This window comes from Mobula birostris, chromosome 2 (assembly GCF_030028105.1).
Source record: "Mobula birostris isolate sMobBir1 chromosome 2, sMobBir1.hap1, whole genome shotgun sequence".
NCBI lineage: Eukaryota > Metazoa > Chordata > Chondrichthyes > Myliobatiformes > Myliobatidae > Mobula > Mobula birostris.
In genome coordinates this window covers 222,236,900-222,260,065 of record NC_092371.1, presented here as the reverse complement: position 1 = coordinate 222,260,065, position 23,166 = coordinate 222,236,900, and the positions used below count along the sequence as shown (strand labels likewise).

The 23,166-nt window shown below is 39.0% G+C and overlaps 1 protein-coding gene across 1 annotated transcript in view; it reads left to right on the top strand.

Moving 5' to 3' along the window:
• The window catches only part of LOC140194094 (ectonucleotide pyrophosphatase/phosphodiesterase family member 3-like), a 96,404-nt gene that overhangs the window by 32,994 nt on the left and 40,244 nt on the right, over positions 1 to 23,166 (top strand). The window contains exons 7-13 of the mRNA XM_072251518.1: positions 3,055 to 3,164; positions 9,248 to 9,313; positions 10,672 to 10,744; positions 12,388 to 12,496; positions 14,364 to 14,495; positions 16,671 to 16,702; positions 18,916 to 19,046. Coding sequence (XP_072107619.1) covers positions 3,055 to 3,164; positions 9,248 to 9,313; positions 10,672 to 10,744; positions 12,388 to 12,496; positions 14,364 to 14,495; positions 16,671 to 16,702; positions 18,916 to 19,046 — 653 coding nt within the window. The remainder of the gene's footprint in view (positions 1 to 3,054; positions 3,165 to 9,247; positions 9,314 to 10,671; positions 10,745 to 12,387; positions 12,497 to 14,363; positions 14,496 to 16,670; positions 16,703 to 18,915; positions 19,047 to 23,166) is intronic.

The window sequence follows — 23,166 nt, the reverse complement described above, 5'->3', positions numbered from 1 at the left end:
GTACATTTTAGGCCATTTCTGGGTCTATTTGCTTTATATATGTGGAATAGTATGAAAATGAGTGTCCCAAATGGGGCACATTATTGTTTATTGAACATTTATAGTAAAAGATTATTCACAATGAACTACAACAACAAAAACAGGCGATACTAGAAACACATAGCAGGTCCGTCAATATTTGTAAAAAAAAAAGACCATATATCTTTAATGAAACTGATTTTTAATATGCTGATTACTTTGTTGTCTTGGTTTGATACTTATTTTAGATTTTCTAAATTTATGATTTTCCCAATTTATTTTGCTGCTGAAGGTAAAACTTTGTGGATGAAGGGTTACATGCAGAGGGCTATCTAGAGACAATTGCATTTTAAATTCTAATTTCAAAACTTAATTTTTCCATCTAATTGTTAAAAGAAGAGTGTGATTTCAAACAATATATAATAGAATATGTGTATGATGTACTGGGCTGATATACTGGTCCTTTAGCTCTGGGTCCTCAGCAAAAGCGATGCAAACTAATGGGATAAAAATTCCTAATTCCTGTGGTGTATTTTGTGAGAAATGTTTGAGTAGTCTTCATGTTCATAATTGCCCAGGACCTCTGTTTACGCTGCTTCTAACCTGGGGTGCTTAGTCTGATATTGAAATTATAAGCCAATGTGGGCAAAATTCCAGACAATGCAGAGTTCACCACGCAAATAATCAGCAACAAAGCCTCCTCCTGATGTCACAGTTGAGTTTCCATAATGGAGACTAATCAACTGATTGATAAGTGTATACAAGCCTAGCATTTGGAGGACACACTACAAGTGAACAGTGCACTGATGATGTCTCCTGGTATGATAACCAAACATTTGCAAATGGATTGCCAAGACTGGAAAACAACCCAACCCAACCATCCACCACCTGAGCTACACCTCTTCCAAGTTATTTCCATAGTGATCTGTAATTTTCAGAAAAAAAATTTACAACAGCCAAATTTACAAGACGGGATCAATTGCTTTGTAAGTTTGCCTAAATGGGAATATTTGAACACACTACCTCTTTACTCTGGTAAATAACAAAATTATCAATGTTAGCAGAAACCACTTCCACAGAATGAATGAGCATCCTTACACCTATATAGCTTGCTGTCCATCACCTTGGGGAATAATTCATATAATATTATTTGGAACCTGTGTGAAGCAGAGGAAGCACAGGCTGGGTGTCAAAAAATGGCATTCTTGCATGATTGATTAATAAAGCTTGTTTCAGATGGGAACTCTGTTTGCCACTCTCTGCCACATTGGATTATAGATCCTCTGTGTGAGTAGCGATGGTTTGAGAATCAAACTGGCACACAATGATATGGCACATCTGATTTGCCACTAACAGGCAATACAAGAAGAAAAATATCTCAATTCCAATCTAGGACAGAGGTCTACACTAATGCCGAGTAACTGCTTCGAAGAGGCAATTCTGATCTTCATATAGTCCATGATCATGGTGCCTTCCTTTCGGACAGAGCTGAGGACTAGATCAGCATCAAAGTATCCATACATTATACAACCTTGAGATTTGTCTTCTTACAAGTAGCACAAAACAAAGAAAGCCAAAAGAAAGTATTAAGAAAAAGATTGTCAAATAGTCATAGTCATACTTTATTGATCCCGGGGGAAATTGGTTTTCGTTACAGTTGCACCATAAATAATTAAATAGTAATAAAGCTATAAGTAGTTAAATAGTAATATGTAAATTATGCCAGGAAATAAGTCCAGGACCAGCCTATTGGCTCAGGGTGTCCCAATGTGTGAGAGAGGAAAAAAAACAAATCATGCAAACAATAAAAGCAAGCAAGTAGCATTCAGAACTGAAGTCCACAAAGAGAGTCTGTCCACAGACCCCTAGTTCAGTGCAGAGCCGTGTAAAAATCACAGAGCAGTGTGCTGAACTGGTCCATCCCTTGCCTTGGGTCCCAACACCCTGACCTTATCTGGCCCGGCGCTTAAATCATTGTCCAAACATTGGGTTCTGTCACTTTAATGTGCTCTGGGGCCTAGACCCCGCCACTTCAATTTGGCCTGTACCCAACCTTTCCAATTTGGCTCAGCACTAAAATTTATCAAACCGCAGGCCTTCCTCGCTGTCAGCGATGGGCCCGTTGCCTCGCCTCAGTTCTGCTGCATTAAATTGCTTCCAAGTCCAAAGGGAAGTTACAGGCTATTTGTTTGTGATGATAGTTTACCAGAAAAAAAGAGTGGTTAACAAAGTATTTAGATGTTTTCTTTGTTTCACTGGCCACCAGCCAGAAGTCACTGAGAAATCACCCGCACCATCCTAAACCGAAAGATCGATGATTGAAGATCGAACATGTGATGCGGTCAGTGAGCTGCCAGCGTAACTGTGTTAACATCCATTTGGAGGTACTCCAATGTGGGCTGTTAACGGAAGTGTATTGAGTAGTACAACATGCAGGCAGCACATGTGAAATCAGTTTAACTAGCTGGCGTCAAATGAAGATTGGATGCTGCATTCTGTCATCGCTTGCTTGTAATTGTTTCTCCATCTCCTGTTTCCATGGAGATAATGTAAATTTCAATATGTAGATATTGCCACATGTGTAAATAATTGTTTTAGTGCCTTTGAAACCTTTCTAAATACTTTTGGAGTTTATGTCACTTCATTTTCTCTCCGGTTATCTCTTTCTTGTTAAATTCCACATATTCAGTCTTCCACTCCCATCACAAGCGTGGATCTTATTTCCATCCAATCCTGCTGCCAAATCCTTCCAGAAAGTGTAAGTGCTATCGGCACGGTATGTTTGCATCAGTCCTTAATTATTTAGTGTTGGTTTACATCGGTCAATAAAAATCAGTGACAAAGTGAGATATACTCCATTTCCTGTCCAATCAGGAATGCCTGAAGTTAAATTTCCTGGCAGTAACAGCAAAAAAAAAGTGTAACCAGTGACATGACAGTCAAAGGGCAGTGTTCTTCAATCCTTTAACCTCTGCTGACACAACGATTTTCATATGAATCATAAACATATTCATTTTGCTTTTGTTCTTGCCATAGATATGGCTGACAGCCATGTATCAGGGTTTGAAAGCAGGCACGTTCTTCTGGCCTGGATCAGAAGTTAAAATAAATGGGACTTACCCGGACAAATATGTAAAGTTTAATTCGTAAGTATTACAACCTATGCAAATAATATGACCTGCCTTGAAGCAATTTGTCAGGAAATTGTGAAAAATCTTGGCTGTGTCTTGCTGAAAGGGTATTTAGTGTTAAGCCTGTTCAAATTTAGATCAAACCATTGACAAGGTTTATGGGATTAAAAAATGAAATCTGATTTTGCAATTAAGAAACTTCAGTAATCAGAGCAAATCAGGGAAAACAGTGAGCACAATCTGGGTCAGGATTTCAGTCAGTGAGAATCAGTCTGTGTCTTGTACAAAATGGGGTGGGGGTTGAGCAAAGATAGGCTGGACACTGGGTGGGTGATATATATTTTGCCTGTCGTGCCATTTACAATGTAGTTGTGTCATATGCTGTGATGGGTTTTTCATAAGTTTTCATTTAGTTTAAGAATAACATTTCTATTTTAGAATTTAATTCAATTCTGAATTTGGAATCAATATTTTAAGATTTTAGTTTTAATTATTTCTTACAGGATGAAATTGTAAAGTCAGAAGGTGTGGTTAAGGTACATTTTATGAATACAAGAGAAGCCAAACCCTCAATGTTCACAGTGGCTCTCTGTTGACTGGGCCCAGCTTTCTCATTAGCTCATCACCTGCAAACGTTGTAGAATACAGTTAATGACAAACAGGTGGAGTATCAAAGCCCATAGTTTTTAATGTTTCTAAGGATAGAAGCACCACAAGTTATCTTGTGCAACACACATAAGGAGCTGAAGGGACTCAGCAGGCCAGGCAGCTTCTACGGAAAAGATAACAGTTGACGTTTCAGGCCAAAACCCTTTATCAGTCCTGAAACATCGACGGTTTACTTTCTTCCATTGATGCTGCCTGGCCTGCTGAGTTCCTCCAACATTTTGTATGTGTTGCTTTGGATTTCCAGCATCTGCAAACTTTCTAGGGTTTGTGACAAATTATCTTGTGTATTGTGACAAATGCATATTTAAGATTACAAATATGCTGTCCAGTTTACAAATGAACATATGAGCTTTTGCTTTACTTGAATCAGCAGGAAAAGTAATGGTCAATAAATGAAGAAGTATTAGTAGATGTTGAATGTATTTGAACACTTTCTTGTAACAGAATTGAAGATTTCTAGCGATAGGTAAAATGCTGCTGAATATCTAAAGCAAATTCCAGATCTCAGAGCAGAATTAAGCCATTTGGCCCATCGAATCTGCTCCAACATTCAATCACGGGTGATCCATTTTCCCCCTCCTCAGCCCCACTCCCCAGTCTTCTCCCCATAAGCTTTGATGCCATGTGCAATCAAGAACTTATCAAGCTCAGCCTTAGATACACGCAATGGCCTGGCCTCCACTGCTGCCTGTGGTAACAAACTGCACAGATTCACCACCCTCTGGCTAGAGAAATTTACCTGCACCTCTATTTTAAATGGACGCCCCTGTATCCTGAATTGAATTACAATTGAAAGCATGCTGCAGACACACCTGTACACAGTTGTTTCGAATGAAATTATGAATTTTTAAGCAGATTCAGTGGAATTTCATTTAAAAGTTAATTCCTTTAAATGAAATTCCTTTCATTGACTTGCCTAATTGTGTTAGAGTAAGAAATGCCAGAAGATAAATCTTCACAAAATGACTTCAAACGCAAACGGCAATTCTGTACATTGGAAAATAATTAAATTTAGACATAAACACAAGAGATCTTGCCGATGCCGGAAATCTTGAGCAACACATACAAAGTGCTGCAGGTACTCAGCAAGTTAGGCCGCATCAGTCGAGAGAAATAAACAGTTGACATTTGAGGCTCTTCATTCGGCCATTTTAAACAAGTGTGCAAATTATAAAAGGATTTGACATTTTTATATGAAGACAGTTGTCAAAATATTGGGTCATGTCATGACAGCATATTAATTGGCTACGTTTAAATTTGTGAATACCAACACCTGATTTGCATGATTTATGCTAATTTGGGAATTGAAATTGCCTAAAGCATGTAGTTTGGGCAGTTGTCAATCCTCATGCAATTAGGCTGTCTTAGTCCAACTAAAGCATTGTGCACGTCACATATAGTAAAACTGCTCTTACCAGCAGACATACTGTACTTTGCTCAGTTGTAAGAACACCTCACAGGCTTTCGGTAGTTGCAAGAATGCTTCACTTCTGTTACATGGCACTGAACTCATGATTCCCCCAAAACATCCCCACTATCAAAACAACATATCAAGAATGTGATAGAATATTCTCTACTTCCACGAAGATTCAATGTTATCCCGGACTAAGAATCAGAATCAGAATCAGGTTTAATATCACCGGCATATATTGTGAAATCTTTTGACTTTGCAGCAGTAGTACAATACACAACAAAAAAAACTGAATTACAGTGTACAGGAAATATATTAAATAGTTAAATAAGTCGTGTGAAAATAGAAATTTTTAAAAATTAGTGAGGTAGTGTTCAAAGATTCAATGTCCTTTCAGAAATCGGATGGCAGAGGGGAAGAAGCTGTTCTTGGATTGTTGAGTGTGTGCCTTCAGGCTTCTGTATCTCCTTCCTGTTGGTAGCAATGAGAACAAGGCTTGACCAGGGTGATTGGGGTCCTTAATGATGGACGCCAACTTTCTGAGACTTCACTCCTTGAAGATGTCCTGGATACTACGGAGGCGAGTGCTCATAATGGAGCTGACTAAGTTTACAACTCCATGCAGCTTACTTTGAACCTGTGCAATAGACCCACCCCATACCAATCAGTGATGCGGCCAGTCAGCATGCTTTCCATGGTACATCTGCAGACATTTTTGAGTGTTTTTGGTGACATTACAAATCTTTTCAAATTCCTAATGAAATATAGCTGCTGTCAGGCCTTCTTTGTTGATGCATCAATATGTTGGGGGTTCCAGATTAGATCCTTGGAGATATTGACACCCGGGAACTTGAAAATGCTCACTCTTTCCACTTCTGATGCCTCTATGAAGACTGGTGTGTGTTCCCTCGTCTTACCCTTTCTGAAGTCCACAGTCAGTTCCTTGGTCTTACTGATGCTGGGTTCAATGTTGCTACTGCAACACCACTCAACTAGCTGGTATATCTTGCTCCTGTATGCCCTCTCATCTCCATCTGAAGTTCTGCCAACAACTGTTGTGTCGTTAGCAAATTTATGGATGACACTCAGTCATGGGTGTAAAGAGCCTACGGGGTTAATAGGCCACCCACAACTTTTGAGCATCCGCTACCTCTGTCCATGTTGCATACGCATGCAGTTGGCATCATCTACAAAATGTGTATCAGCAACTCCCTGAGGCCTCCTTGATGATATCTGTGGTGGAAAAACACCACTTCCATACTCTAGTCTAAAGGACTAGGGCAGGGATTGGAATATTACCATATGGAAGCTTGCCTCTGGGTCACTTGGCACACCTACTCACTCAGAAAAAAATCCTGGAAATCCCTAGTATTCAGAGAATGTGCCTCAGACACTTCTCTAGTTAAATGCTTATTTCCCCATGGTAACCATCACACAAACAACCACAAAATGAGCTCAAACAAAATTGCCCACTGCAATGCAATTTGTAACTTACCTTCCTTCTGCTGTTATAATTTGGGCAGAATTTTACAGGAACAAAACAAATCAGCATCCAAAACCAGATTTATTCATTACCATGGACAAAATGTATGCAGACGCCAACCAATTGACTGTCAGCTTTCCTTTCAGGAGTTCTTTTTCAAATGTAGTGCTTCTTTAGCTCAGGAGAATGGAAGGCTGCTCATTTAAAATCAAGGAACTTGAGATGGCCCTTGCAGTGAAGACGTTTCTTCTCATCTCTACCTTGAATGTCTAGATCCTTGTTTTGAGATGGGATCTTTAGTTCCAGATGTTACATATAGGGGAAGTATTATAGAGACTGCAGATGCTGGTATCTGGAGCAACAGACAAGACGTTGAGGAATTCAATGGGTCGGACGGTATCTGTGGAAGGAAATAGGCAGTTGACATTTTGTGTTGAGACCCTTCATCTGGGGAAATATTATCCCTATCTCACCCTGTCAAGCCCTGTAACGGTTTTATATTTTTCAACGAGATCTCCTCTAACTCTTCTAAACTCTGGAGAGTGTGAACACATGCTTCTTAATTTCTCCTCTTAGGACAAACATCTCCCATCCCAGGAATCTATCTGGTGATTGTCCACTGCAGTTCCTCTGTAGCCAGCCATGTACATAATATTTCCAGTGCAGCTTGATCAGGGCCTTGTATGATTTCAGTAAAATATCTTTATCCTTGTATTCAATAAAATGGGATTTAGGCCAACACATAGACCTGTCTAACTGCTAAAAGGCAATTTAGCCTATAGTCTAAGCAGTCTCTGAGTCTAAGAGTCTATAGAGTCTCTGCAGTCTAAGAGTCTAATAGTCTAAGCAGTCTCTGAGTCTAAGAGTCTATAGAGCAGTCTCTATAGTCTAAGAGTCTCTGAGCAATCTTTGTCACTTTTTATAAAGTCCTATTTAATGTTGGATACTATACCCCAGCTGTGACGAAACTATGGTCTATAGAGGCTGATCGTGTCACCATTATAATTGATTTATGAATCCTTTTCCATTTTGTTGTGTGAGCAGAGGGTGTTTGGGGGTTGATGCTCCTGGTCTGTTTTGTGCGAAGGAAGGGGTTTTGGGGTTGATGATTGTGTTGCCATTCTTTGTTGTACAGGGGGTGGGGATTGGGTTTGATGTTTTCCTCCCTGAATGACTTTTGTGCTCTTTCTTTGTTTCGTGACTCTCTGGAGAAAACAAATGTTAGCATTGCATATGGATACACACTTTGATACTAAATGAGCCTTTGAACCTTTTATAGCCAAGAATCCAGCTTCGGTTTTAAATTGCTTTCTTATCCTGTCAAGGATATGAATTTATGAATTAGGAGGTGGAGTAAGCCATTCCATTCTCTAGCCTTCTCAATCTCTCAGTATCATTACCGATCTGAATCCAGCCTGTATTCCTGCCTACTCCTGTAACCTTACTTAGCAAGAATCGATTTAAACCCATCGTCATTCTTTGCACAAGTTCCAAAGACTCAACACCATCAAAAAGTTTCACAGCGCCTCTATCTTAAGTGCCAGCTTTTTTTTATATTACCTCTTCATCCTTTGTTCTCATAGAGACATACAGCAGAGAAATAAGCCTTAGTCATATGTCTCACCTCAACCATGCTCATGTTTGGATACGTTATGTCCAAATCCAAAATAACCCTGCCACAATGTGGTAAACCATATATATATATATATGTTGTAACTGGGTTACCTGTCTGGACACGCCCCTCTGCTGACTGCCCCTGTGGCTCCTCCCACAGACCCCTGAATAAAGGTGATTTTGCCCTGCTCCTCCTCCTCAGTCCAGGGGCAGATATTCAGCATGCTGGAAGTCACATTTTACTGTGAATAAAAGCCTTTCAGTATTTACCCTACTTCAGTCTTTTGGAGTAATTGAAGGACCATCACACAAGGACTGCAGCAGTCCAGGAAGGATCTCACCATTAACCTTTTATTTATTGAGATGCAGCGCGGAGTAGGTCATCCAGCAGCCCCCCGATTTAATCCGAGCCTAATCACGGGACAATTTACAATGACCAATTAATCTATCAACCGGTACTTCTTTCTTCTGTGTGAGGAAACTGGAGCACCCAGAGGAAACCCATGCAGTCACGGGGAGGACATACAAATTCCTTACTGGCAGCAGCAGGAATTGAACCCGGGTCGCCTGTTCTATAAGGCTAACCACTACGATACCATGCTGCCCTCGTGCACAATAAATATCAACCTTTCCTGCATTATTTACATTCTGTAAGTTAATGAATTAATATACAATACTTGCAAAATTTCAACCAGCAATAAACCTTAATGTGAGAACAATCACTGTTGGTGTTAGGTAGACACCAACACCATGTTAGTCTGGTACGGCAATTGACATTCTCTGGAACAAGCTAACATGCCGCATCCATCCCAGATCTTACCAGATAAGTTTCAGACTAGCTAGTGGACTAGCAATAGGCAGGGATTTATCTTGAATCTCTTTGACGTGTCACTTTTTCATGTAACTGTTTGTACATTCCAGATCTATTCCATTTGAAGAAAGAGTACGCACTGTTTTGGAATGGTTAAGCTTACCTGAGTCTGAAAGGTAACTTGATATTTAATTGCTAATTTCTAACAGCCTTTATAGACCTGTTATCTATCATTTGTTCACAATCTTATTTATCAAATGTGTTTGCTCCTTCCTTGACCACTGTGCTTAAGCTCTGATCCATCATTCATTCTGACTTCCTTGGCATCAGGTGTCCTCCAAAGAGAAAAAATTTCAAGATGTATATTGTGTACATTTCTCTGACATTAAATGCACCTATTGAAATCCTGCTCCAAGGCCTCTGTCCTCTTTGTGTACCCTTTCTTTGTATCTGTTTCCTTTCTCTCACCTTGTTTAACTTTCAAATCCAGCCCTTCCTGCTATGTACCATAAGTTTTATAGTATAGATATAGGCCCCTCAGCCCACTTAGTCTGCACTGATCATCAAGAACCCAATCATACTAATCCTACACTATTTCTTCCTGTATTTCTCATTTTTTCCAGGATTCTGCTGGTCACCTGTGCACAGATGGTAATTGATAGTGTCCAACTTGTACATCTTTGGTAGCTGAGAGGCAACAGCTCCCAGAGATCATAGACAGAACATGCAAACTGAAATCAAATCAAATCAAGTTTAATTATCATTCAACCACCACAGATGCAGCCAAACGAAACAAATTCAAGTCAGGCAGCACTGGAGCTTAAGTTTGAGCTTGCTGTCTGGGACTGTAAGGCACTAGCTCTGCAAGCTGTACCATAGATTCAGTCCTTCCTGGCCTGTGGTCCTAGATTTCCTATTCTTTCTCAGAACTTAATCTCAAAACCCTGGCATCTATTTCTTCCTGTGATCTGTGGAAGGATGATATTCTTTCAAAAGCTTTCAGAAGTTTAGTGCTCCATGCTCTGCTTAATATCACTCCATGAAAAAGTGATGAGAAAAGAACAGAAACAGGCTGAGAGTGAAGGAAAATATGGGAGATTTACAGACAGGATTAAAAAGGGTGGAACATCAGTATTCACAGATATGTGAAAGAAAGTGAGACAGAGGAAAAAAAAGAACAATAAAAGGTTCACAGATAGAGATAACAATTAGAGGGGAGAGGGGAGAGTAGGGGAGATGCACTGCCAGATACAGATTGTTAAGCTTTAAATCAGGAGTTCCCAACCTGGGGTCAACCGACCCTTCAGTTAGTGGTAGGGATCCATGGCATAAAATAGATTGGGAACCCTCGCATTAAAGAATATATGAAATAATCAATATGATAGACTTGGGGAAGAATGACGCACGTTTGCAATTCTGTGAATAAAGCAGCAGGAATTGAAATAATTTACCAAAATTACCATTAAAATTAGCAATACCGGTTTGCTGAAAATCTTACTCATGGTTTACTTAACGTTTGATTTTGTTATATCAGGCCAGATTTTTACACCCTTTATTTTGATGAACCAGACCACGCAGGACATAATTCCGGCCCTGGCAGTGGTGAAGTAAGTTAATGTTTTTTGAATTAACTCTTTAAAATAAGATTTATTACCTATTTTACAAAATGCCTACTTAGTTTTCATGTATTTTTTCTTAGATCTATACTTGTAAACTTGCTTCTTTGCTTTTATTATAAGTTCAAAGTTCAAAGTAAATTTATTATCAAAGTCCATATATGTCACCATATACATCCCTGAGATTCTTTTCCTCATGGACATACTCAATAAATCCAATAGACATAACAGAATCAATAAAAAACCACGCCAACAGTGTGGAACAGATGACAGACTGTACAAATACAAAAAGAAAGAAAGAAAAATAAATAATAATAATAATTGAGGTTGATAGACTCTTGGTTGATCAGGACATGAAGGGATACGGCGGGGGGGGGGCGAAGGCAGGAGACTGGGGCTGAGAGGAAAATTGGATCAGCCATGATGAAGTGGTGCAGCAGACTTGATGGGCCGAATGGCCTAATTCTGCTCCTATATCTTACGGTCCTTTAGTAAATAAATAAGCAATGATATTAAAATTTGACATATCAAAATTAGATACAGTACTTTGACTCCTTGCTTACTGTTGCTGATTGCTAGATAACCAGAATAGATTTTGTTCTTGGAGTAAAGCAGGTTTTGGACGAATGATACACACACTATGGTATGGAGTTGTCTTTATACATGCGTCTTCTCATCAGATACTGCATTTATTATCTTGATCAACATCACAGTTTGTGATGGACCATTGACATTAATCCTGACCCTGTCCCTTGTCAGCTGAAGTTGAGATATTTAATTCACATCTTCTTCTGGGATATCAATTCATCACCATTGATTTAAACCTTCTCTTGAAAATAAAACGCAGTTGCCCTTTTCTCCTTTTCTTCAGCAGTGTTCAATATCTAGACACATCAGGAGGAAATTCCCACTTTTAGAACAGCCTAACTTAGAGTTTGTTTGGAAAAAATCAAGGTACTGTCAATGCTGGCTATTTTATTAACTTCCCACCCACATTAAAAATCATTCAGCTGTTGAAATCCATTGTGCAGATCCTGGATATTTAATTAAACATTGATGACCCATTGGTAAAATTCATCCTGGTGTTACATGGCTTTTCATGAGACATGTTATCTTCCAGCTTGTCACTTGCTGGTATTGAAGTGAATTAATAAAGGAAAGCAAGAAAGGTTAGAAATCAAAGATTTGTACGGATACTTACTTCATTCCAAGAAGGACAAAGGTGGCAGGTTCTGACATAAGCATCTAGAACCAGTGTGGCAGTTTCAAAAATAAGGGGATGCCACTTAAGAATGAATAGAGGAGAAATGTCTTTGTGCAACTTTTGGTGAATCTTTGGAATTCTTAACTGTGGATGTCTAGGTATTGAATTTATTCAAAAAAGATATTGATAGATTTCTTGACTTCAAAGGATGCTACAGGGAAATGGCATTAAGGTTATAAATTAGCCATGATCTTGATGGATGAAGGGCCAGATGCCTTCCTCCTACCTGTAGTTCTGTGCTGATGCTCATTTCAGAATTGCTTGGTTCTGAATAAACCTCATACAAGCTGATAGACGAGAAATAAATCATTTACTCTCAGAGTGAGTACATTTTGCTTCCTTTAATAAAAAAAATTACCTCATTTTTCAGGTGGTTGAAGCTTTGCAGTTGGTTGATCGGATTGTAGGAATGTTGATGGATGAGCTTAAAAAGAGGAACCTGCATAAATGTGTGAACCTCATCATTGTAGCAGATCACGGTATGAGCTTTTAAGTGTTGCTTTCTGCCAAAGCAAAACATGTAGTCAGAATAAAGATTTTACTAAAATAAAAGTTTTAGAAGAGATTAATACAGTGTTGATAGCAAAACTGCATCAACTTACATACTTAACTTTACAATTCTGAGGGCACATTACTACTGTAAGTAGTATGAACTGTTCTGTACAAATGTACTCAAACCTAATTAAATAACTATCCATTAAATAAATTAAATATTCAAAAGAATAAAATAGCATCTTAGCTGAGCAGTTCATATCACTATGGTGATGTACTGCCAAGTTCAGATATGTACACATAAATATGGAAGTCCTGGACAGGCTGATAGAAATTCTCCTGATTACAACCCAGCATAAAACTCTTGAGGTTGTTCTTGGACATCTGTTCTTAAGGATCTCCAAAAGTACCATCCTGGTACAGGTGGCTTTTCAAATCTGTAACTTGTTTTCTTCAAACATTTGTTAAGCTGTCCCAGCAGGAAAACGCCACCACTTGTGGTCAGAGGGATTTTAGATGTGCTATTTTTCACATGAGCTATTTCCCTGCCTTAATAATTGATGCACTCATTCTCTGTACCACATTGAATTCCAAAAGATATTGTTTCTATGCTATTGTACTGTAAATTATTGATGTGGAAATCCAAAAATTCGGATGTAAATGTTTGGCCTAGAAATTCACCCAGATGTGGGTTTACACACCAGAGCTGGTCAGGTGTGATATATTGTAGGCTGCTTATTGTGGACCTCTCCCATTAAAATCAATGGAACCAAATGTTAGAAGGGGAAGGAATCAAATGGCTTATATGATTAATTGCTTGTCTGTCGTATCCGACGAAGGCAGCAAAACCTGCATGGAAGAGTTTTTCAAATGGAAAAGCCATTCCACTTTCTTGACCTCAGAAGATCAGGTCCAGTGGTTTGAGTAGTCACCACAACTGGGGTCTTCCTTGGTTTCAGTGGATGACCATGACTTCTTCTGTGTGCTCTCCGTGAAAGGTGGACCCGGCTTCCTGGCCCTTTGAATCTCACTGTTGATCTCATCCACCTAGTCCACCAGAAGTGAGTTGTTTTGCTAGGACAGGCATGTTCCTCTCTCACCGGGGTATGAGGCCTGTCAGCTACACTTCACCTATTTTCTTCCACCTGTCGAAGCGGTGTACCGGGGTGTGGCCGCTGTTGCATGCAAACAGCTGCATGGAGCCACAGTTGAGAGCCGAGTGTCTGGTGGCTTATATAAAGCAATAGGAAATGTCACAGGTTCTGTTGACCTCCTAGTACAAGCTTCTGCTGGAGAGTTAAAATTGTAAAAGTTAACTTACTAATTGTTAATTATTTGTTTGTTTATTTATTTATTTATTGAGGTGCAGCGCAGAATAGGCCCTTCCTGCCCTTCGAGCCACACCACCCAGCAATCCCCTGATTTAGTCCTAGGCTAATCATGAGACAACTTACAATGACCAATTAACCTACAAGCTGGTAGGTCTTTGGTCTGTGGGAGGAAAGCACAGCACCCGGAGGAAAGCACGAGGTCATGGGGAAAACATACAAACAGACAGCAGTGGGAAATGAACCTGGGTTGCCGGTGCTGTAAAGCTTTGTGCTAACCACTACGCCACTGTGCATTAGGTGGCGATCCTAAAGAATAATGTAACTGACATTTTGAAAAAGTTAATTTTCCAAGAATAACATCTAGATTGACATTTTGTTTGTTGCTGTATTACTGCAATCAATGCAGACAATATTCTTGGAAAATTAGCCCTTTCATTTAGAAACTTTACGTTTAAAAAACTAGATTTGAATTGAGTAAGATGCTACAATGATTTTTCATTGATTTTTTTAATATATATTCCAGGTATGGAAAATACGTACTGTGATCAAACTGAGTTTATGACGAACTACTTTGACAGTGTAAAGAATTTACATGTTTATAGTGGTCCGGCTGCTCGCATTCGAGCCAAAAAAGTTCCAGAGGATTATTTGACATGTAGGTACTTTTAACAAATATAAACAGGATATGTTAAAATCACAGATTTATGTACAACATAATCAGTCATAACATCTATAGACACAGAAGTTAAGTTGTCCATCTGCTCTGCCATTCAGAAAGATCATGCTTAATCTTTTTCCTTAACATTGCTTTCTTGTATCATATTCTTCAATTATTTTTAACCCCTGACTTGAGTGTACTTCATCACTCTGCTCCCACGTACACTTTACGCAGAGAATTCCAAAGACTGTTCTTCCCGACCATGCCCTAAATAGCTGACTCCATATTTTGAAGTTGAACCCCTGGTCCCAGACACTCCAGTCAGGGGAAGCATTATTCCTGCATTTACCCTGTCAAGGCCTGCGATAACCACCTCTCATTCACTCAAGCTCTGAAGCCTGAAGATCTGTTCTGCTTAATTTTTCCTCAAAGGATAGAAACACATCCCAGGAATCATTCTGGCGAATCTTTGCACATTTTTATTTTGCAACTGTATCTTTCCTTGGGTAGGGAAGCCAGACCTGCACAATATTCCTAGTGTGGCCTCACCTGGGCCATATATAACCGAACAAAGTATTTCTACTTTTGTACTTTACAAAAAGGTCAAAGTAAAATTGGCCTCTCTAATTGCTTGTTGTACTTACAGTAATTTGCATATAAAGACACTCATAACCTCTTGAACACCGATATCTTTCAATTTGTCACTGTTTAAAATATTCAGCCTTTATATTTTTTACTAAAGCGGAAGACCTCACTGTTTTTGGCATTAAATTCCATCTTAACTTTCATCCCCTCAGCTTGCCTGTTTTTCCTTGAAGCCTCTTTGCATCCTTTTCACAGCTTACATTGATATCCAGCTTTGTGCTGCTAGCAGGCTTGGATATCTATTTGACCTAGTCCCTTAATACAGGTCATTGACATACATGGTGTACAGCTGCATCCCTAGCACTGACCCCTATGGCACCACACTAGTCACAGCCTCTCAAGACAAAAATGTAAAGTCAAATGTTTATTCCTACTCTCTGTTTGGTCTCCATTAACCAATCTGAAATCCATGCCGATTGTGTCCAGTACCATGTGATGTAAAATTACTTGATAAATCCTTGTGCAACACCCCATCCGACTCTTTTTGAAACTCCAAAATAACCAATTACTTTCCTATTTTCAATTCTGATAGTTGCAAACTCAAAAAAAAAATCAAATCAATTTACCAAATTTCACGAACCTATTCTGTGCTTGAAGGCGGAAGTCATACTGCTGTTTGGGGAATAGCCCACTGGCCATTGGGAGGAGGCAATTGAGGAGGTCTCTTGCAATAGAAACAATTATTTGCTATGGACAGAGTAGTGACACTCTTCACAGTGTTCTTTCGAACTGGCAATGATTGCCCCTCAATCTACTATTTCTTCCAGCTCCTCGTTCATATTAGAAGTAAATTAAAAGTTCAAAGTAAATTTTATTATCACAGTACATACATGTCACCATATACAACCCTGAGAGTCACTTTTTTGAGGGCATACTCAGCAAATCTATAGAATTGTGACAATAACAGGATCAATAAAAGATCAATCAGAGTGCAGAAGAGAACTGTGCAAACGCAAATATAAAAAGATAAATAACGAGGACCTAAAAATAACAAGATAAAGGGTCCTTAAAGTGAGATCATTGGTTGTGGGAACATCTCAATTAGACCCATTCTACAATATTTCTGGGAAATTTCTTGTATCTTTCAAGATGGACAACATAAAATTTTTGTATCATTTCTCCGACATTTCTTTACTCTCTCTATAAATCCTCTTACTCAGTCCATAAAAGACCTACATTGATTTCTGTCACTGTTTTACTTTCCATGTATTGATGAAAGCTGCAGAAGACACAAGTAAAGTGCTAAGATGAGAAAGATAAAACAAATTTGTCAAAAGTATTAATTATATAACCATTAATTATGGTCATGTTTTGCCTAATTTATTTACTATACTCTTTATTCTGTTTCAAATGTAACATCTCCCACATCGTGAGGGATATTTTCTGTTCTTTGGGCTCTTGAGAGTTTGAGCCAAGGGTCACAAGTTACAATACAGCATGCACTATTAGTGATGGGGCAAGAGGGCAGAACTTTCATGTTCCACCAGTTTTTTGTGGAATTACGACAAGGATTTGTTTCTTTTCCAGTTGATGCAGAAGGAACTGTTAAGAGCCTTTCTGTAAGTAATAGAACATTTCAATATTTTGTAAACATTTAGCTGGATTTTGCAAGGAAATGCCATTAAGTTCAGCACATCACATATGTGAAAGCTTGCATTTGCTGGCTGTTGCTCACAAGGTATTTCAGTTCAGTTGGAACTGAACTTCCCATGGATCAAAGGGTAGAGTACAATATTGCACTTACCCTCACAAACCCATTTGAAGAACTTGTCTTCAAATGTGACTTGACTCAAGAGAGTTTTCTTACTCTGATTTCAATGGAGGTGAAATGCAAGGGAACTAAGATCAGCACTTTTAGTTGTTTTTTTTTGCATTCCTTTTAAATTAATTACACTGTAACTTAAAGCATTTTTAACAATCTAATTTACCTTCCTAGTTTGGAATGATTTGTGATATAAGACAATTTAGAAAAAATTATTGTAGTTTTGTAAGCCTGACAGCTGGCCAAGTTGGGATCTTGTGGGAATGATTCGTCCAGCTGTCAAAAATTAATTCAGTATTTCCATGTGAAGAGCTTGTTTAATATTGCTGGCGTAGCTTCTTCCTGATTACCATTGTGGTATTGTCCTTTCCCATTTCCCCTCTCCTGATTCATCTCCTTTTACTTACAATTTTTCCTGAGATGTCATTTGTGATTTACATGTCCTCACTTGGCTTTTACCAGATCAAAGACATCCCCCTACATCCATCCTCCAATCTCTTTTTGGCAACTTAAAGCATGGTTCAATGGTTCAAGAATTCCACTTAATATCACAGAATGTATACAATATACAACCTGAAACTTTTACTCTTCACAGACATCCATGAAACAGAAGAAAAAACCCAAAAGAAGGAATGACAGAAAAATGTTAGAACCCCAAAGCTCTCCCCTCCCACTCCAACACACAAGCAGCAGCAAAACATCTACCCTGCCCTCCCCTCCCCTTTCCCCCTCCCCCTTCTTCCCCCCCCTTCCTGCTTCAGCAAGCACACTACCCATCATGCAAGCAATAGGAAACTCCCAAGGAGACCATGATCTGGAGTCCATCAAAAACCATTGTTCATTCCAACACTTCGACATAGGCTCTCCTTTTCACTAACAAAGGAGAGAGGGATCACTCCTGCCACATCGAGAGGGAGAACAACAGCTCGCTGCTTTGATGTTAAAGTCTGCACTGTCACTTATTTCAATAGCATCATACCCTGCTGGCTGGTTTCTTAATTTCTCCTGGGTAAAGGGTCTTTGACTTGAAATCTTAACTATGAAAATGTTACTCTTTGTAAATGGTGGTTAACCTGCCGAGAATTCCAGCATTCCCTGCTTTTATTTCAGATTTACAGTATTTGGTAAACACATTAATAAGACAGCACTAAAAAACAAGTAGAATTATATGAAGTGATAAATGATTTGTCTTCATCAAATGACATCATAAAGCAGCTTAAAATTAATATAATTTAGACCACAGGAGACAATTTTTTTAAGCAGCAAACAATCTGCTCCCTATGGAAACATTTTTCTTTCATGGTATAAAATGTATACATTCAATGTGTTCAATGTGTTGAGACTTTAATGTTGACACTGGTGAGGCCTCACTTGGAGTATTGTGAGCAGTTTTAGGCCCCTTATGTGCTGAAACTGAAGAGGGTTCAAAGGAGGTTCACGAAAATGATTCTAGAATTGAACAGTTTGCCATATGAAGAGAGTTTTATGACTTGGGCCTGTATTCTCTGGAAGTCAGAGGAATGAGTGGTGGCCTAATTGAAACCTATTGATTAGTGAAAGGCCTTAAGAGTGTCAATGTGGAGAGGATGTTTCCTATGGTGGGACAGCCAAAGCCCTGAGGGAACAGCCTCAGAATAGAGGAGTGTCCTTTTAGAACAGAGATAAAGAGGAATTTCTTCAGCCAGAGAGCGGTGAATCTGTGGAATTTGTTGCCACAGGTAGCTGGGGAGGCCAAGTCTGTATGTATATTTATGGCAGAGGTTGATAGATTCTTGATTGGTCAGGGCATGAAGAGATACAGGGGTGGGGGGGGGGGAAGGCAGGAGATTGGGGCTGAGAGGAAAATTGGATCAGCCATGATGAAATGGTGGAGCAGACTTGATGGGCCAAATGGCCTAATTCTGCTCCTATATATTATGGTCTTATAAAAGCAAACAGGATTTATTATAATAACAAAATGTATTAAAAATAAAGTCAACATTTTTTTCTAATACCTATTTAATACTTTAGTGCAGATTCTCCAACCAGCATTTTATACCTTATATGGCATATGAGCTGCCAAAACGTTTCCACTATGCCAACAACAGAAGGATAAGTAAGGAGGTCCATCTGTACTTGGATAAGCAATGGCAGGCTGCACGGTATGTCATTTTATTTAGTCATGGTGTTTCCACCTCTCTCCAATTTCCACTGTTCGGTTATCTGTAATGGAAACAAAGAATTGTACCATTTTTTCCCTTCTCTTTCCTGATTTTTCCCATGTAGACAGTATCTTATTAGAACTCTTACAACATTCTAGCAGTGTGAAATAATATTTCATTAGTAGTGCCGTTCTACCTCCTGTTTCCCATTCTCCCAGTTGTCTTCCAGAATATGATAGTTTCATCCTTACTAATGTCCTATTTCTATCTAAATTTAAGCCATACCTTACTGGTAGCAAATCATTTCTCTCCACACTTTTGTTTAGAATGTTCTTGACATTTATCTTCTTCTTCTTGGCCCCCAAGCTCCTAGTGGAGCATCGGCCATGTATAACCTCCCACCTCCATCATCAAAGTCAATGGTATGGTTGGAGTTTATCTATTTCTGTAATCCCTTATATCCACTGTACGGGGGATTGGGCTCTACAGCTTCACCCCGGCCTTCTGTTTCCGCCTTTCATGACAGGGATATAGAAACATAGAAAACCTACAGCACAATACAGGCCCTACAACCCACAAAGTTGTACCGAACATGTCCCTACCTTAGAAATTACTAGGCTTACCTATAGCCCTCTATTTTTCTGAGCTCCATGTACCTATCCAAAAGTCTCTTAAAAGACCCTATCGTATCCGCCTCCACCAGAATTGCTGGCAGCCCATTCCATGCACTCACCACTCTCTGAGTGAAAAACTTAACCCTGACATCTCCTCTGTACCTACTCCCCAGCACCTTAAACCTGTGTCCTCTTGTGGCAACCATTTCAGCCCTGGGAAAAAGCCTCTGACTATCCACACGATCAATGCCTCTCATCTTATACACCTCTATCAGTTCACCTCTCATCCTCCGTTGCCCCAAGGAGAAAAGGCTGAGTTCACTCAATCTGTTCTCATAAGGCATGCTCCCCAATCCAGGCAACATCCTTGTAGGGTTGGGCTTTGAAAGACTAGATATTTATCTGATGCCACTCTGATTTTCCGGAATGTTGAGATGCTTTGTTCTCTAATATTCTCATTCATACTTTATTCAATTTTAGTTTTTAATTCTATGTTCTTAATAGCCTGCTTCTTTCTCAGTATTTATCTCTAATAAACCTTCAACATATCTTCTAATAAATGTATTAGAGTCACAGGTTCATACAGCACAAAAACAGGCACTTCAGCTCACCATGTCCGTGCTGACCTAACACATCTATACTAATTCCATTTTCCAGTATCTGGTCTGTAGTCTTCTGCATATTATCAATTAAAATGCATGCCTAGGTATTTCCTAATTATTGTGGGAGAACCTGCATTTACCATCCACTCAGGCAGTACTTTCCAGATTCCAACCACCATCTTGGTGAAAGAGTTCTTTGTCAAATTTCCAATTGACCCGCTAACGCTTATCCTCAACCTATACCCTTGAACTGCAAATACTTATCCTAAACCTATACCCTCAAACCTGTTAGCATTTATCCTAAACCTATGCCCTCCATTTTTAGATATCTCTGGTATAGGGAAACATTTCTTATTTTCTATCTTGGCTAGGTTCCTCATAATCTTGTAATTGTGTCTGATCCCCTCTCAGTCTCCTCTGCTCCAAGGAGAACAAGCCCAGCCTATGCAATCTCTCTTAGGAACTGAAACTCTCCATCACAGACAAGATCATGGTGAATTTTCTCTTCAGCCCCTGTGCTGCAATCACATTTTCCCTAGAGTATAACAACTAGAATTCTACATAGCACCCCATAAGACCTAGTCTATGTTTTATAATAATATATTAATCATATTCTCTCTATCTGGCAATAAACCGAGGCATTTCTCATCCAGTGCTAGATTGTGAACGTACTGTCTCTGTAAAGAATCGAATTGAAATGACTTTATTTCTTACATCCTTCACATACTTGAGGAGTAAAAATCTTTACGTTACATCTCCATCTGAATGTGCAATGTGCAAATATAGTAATTTATAATAAATAGTATGTACAGTAAGATATACAACAGAACAGTCAATATAGCTTAGAAATACAATTGTATCAGCATTAATTAATCCATCGTTGATACGATCTGGGTTCCAGCAAGATTTGTTGTTTGCAATAGCTAGCTCTTATGCGGGTTATTAGAGAGATAAGACATTATTTGAAATTGTATATCAAAACTGGCAAATAAAAATTCTTCCTCTGTTTTTAGAATCCCTCGCCCTGCATCCCCACCCCCACCAACCCACTACCACTAACAACTTTCTGTTTCTATTCTCGAATCCAATCTCCTCAGTTGCCTTTTGCTCCGCAGTTGTGTAGTATATTTTTTGAGTTTCGGGCATTGTTACTTCCTGAAGTGCATGTGTTGTTATTTGAAACATTTAGAAATAATTTCAGCTACATCCATACTCCGTCAGTTGGTTCATGGTGCTGTATGACACTCCAAAGGGCAGAATCTTTAACTGATGGTAAATAGTATCATCAATATATTGTTTGAAAAATTCTTCTTAAGAATTTAAAAAAATGAAACTATGGATTATAGTTCTTTGGGTTCCCCCCACATCCCAAAGATGTGTGTATTGGTAGGTTATTTGTCTGTTATAAGTAGCACCTAGTGTACAGATGAATGGTAGAATCTGGGGGAAGTTCATGGTAGAGTGGGAAGAGCTAAAGTAGTAAGAGTGTAGAATTATCATAAATGGTGTAGACTTGGTGGGATGAGAAGTCACTGTCTGTGCCATCTATGATTCTTGAGCATTATTACTGTAATGTAGGTCATTAATTATTCACCATTATCTCAATTAAATAATAAGGCTGAAAAATGTAAAAGGAATCTTGATTTTGGTTTGGTCATTTGGAGAGGTATCTTAATGACATGTAAAATGATTGATGACATCAAAGAGGATATGAGTTGAGAGTTAGGGGGCAAAAGTTTAGGGGTAACATGAGGGGGAACTTCTTTACTCAGAGAGTGGTAGCTGTGTGGAATGAGCTTCCAGCAGAAGTGGTAGAGGCAGGTTTGATATTGTCATTTAAAGTTAAATTGGATAGGTATATGGACAGGAAAGGAATGGAGGGTTATGGGCTGAGTGCAGGTCGGTGGGACTAGGTGAGAGTAAGCATGCGGCACGGACTAGAAAGGCCGAGCTGGCCTGTTTCTGTGCAGTAATTGTTATGTTATTGTTAACAGTTTCAGAAACAGGTCATAATCTTAAATCAGAAAATTATGAGAAAGGAAGGAAACCATTCTGTGTTTAAGATAGTTGAGCAAGATATTGAGTGCACATGGAACGGAAGGCAAAGGAGATGGCAGCAATCCATATTCTAATATTTAAAATTTAATGATTTTCATGTTAGTATCATTACTCTGTTGCAAGTTCAGGCCTTTGAGAAAGTTTTAATACATAGCAAGCCATTTTGCAATTGTTACCATTCGATATAAAATATTACAAAAAGCTGCATTTCAAACTTGGTTATCATGTAAAAGGAAACTGAAATTACACTTTCGTAAGTGTATCTGCATGCCAGGAAACAACATTTAAATGAAAGTTCCACATTAAACATTGCATGAAAGCAGTGTCTAATTGTTGAGGTTGTACTAATTAATAATGCTCTGTTGGAATGTAACATTAACCAAAGACCTGTCTGCTCTTTTTTAAGGGTGTAAAAAAAAATCCCAATGGGAAAGTACCAAAGAAACATAGAAACATAGAAAATAGGTGCAGGAGTAGGCCATTCGGCTCTTCGAGCCTGCACCGCCATTCAGTATGATCATGGCTGATCATCCAACTCAGAACTCTGTACCTGTCTTCTCTCCATACCCCCGATCCCTTTAGCCACAAGAGCCATATCTAATTCCCTCTTAAATATAGCCAATGAACTGGCCTCAACTGTTACCTGTGGCAGAGAATTCCACAGATTCACCACTCTCTGTGTGAAGAAGTTTTTCCTAATCTCGGTCCTAAAAGGCTTCCCCTTTATCCTTAAACTGTGACCTCTTGTTCTGGACTTCCCCAACATCGGGAACAATCTTCCTGCATCTAGTCTTTCCAATCCCTTTAGGATTTTATACATTTCAATAAGATCCGCCCTCAATCTTC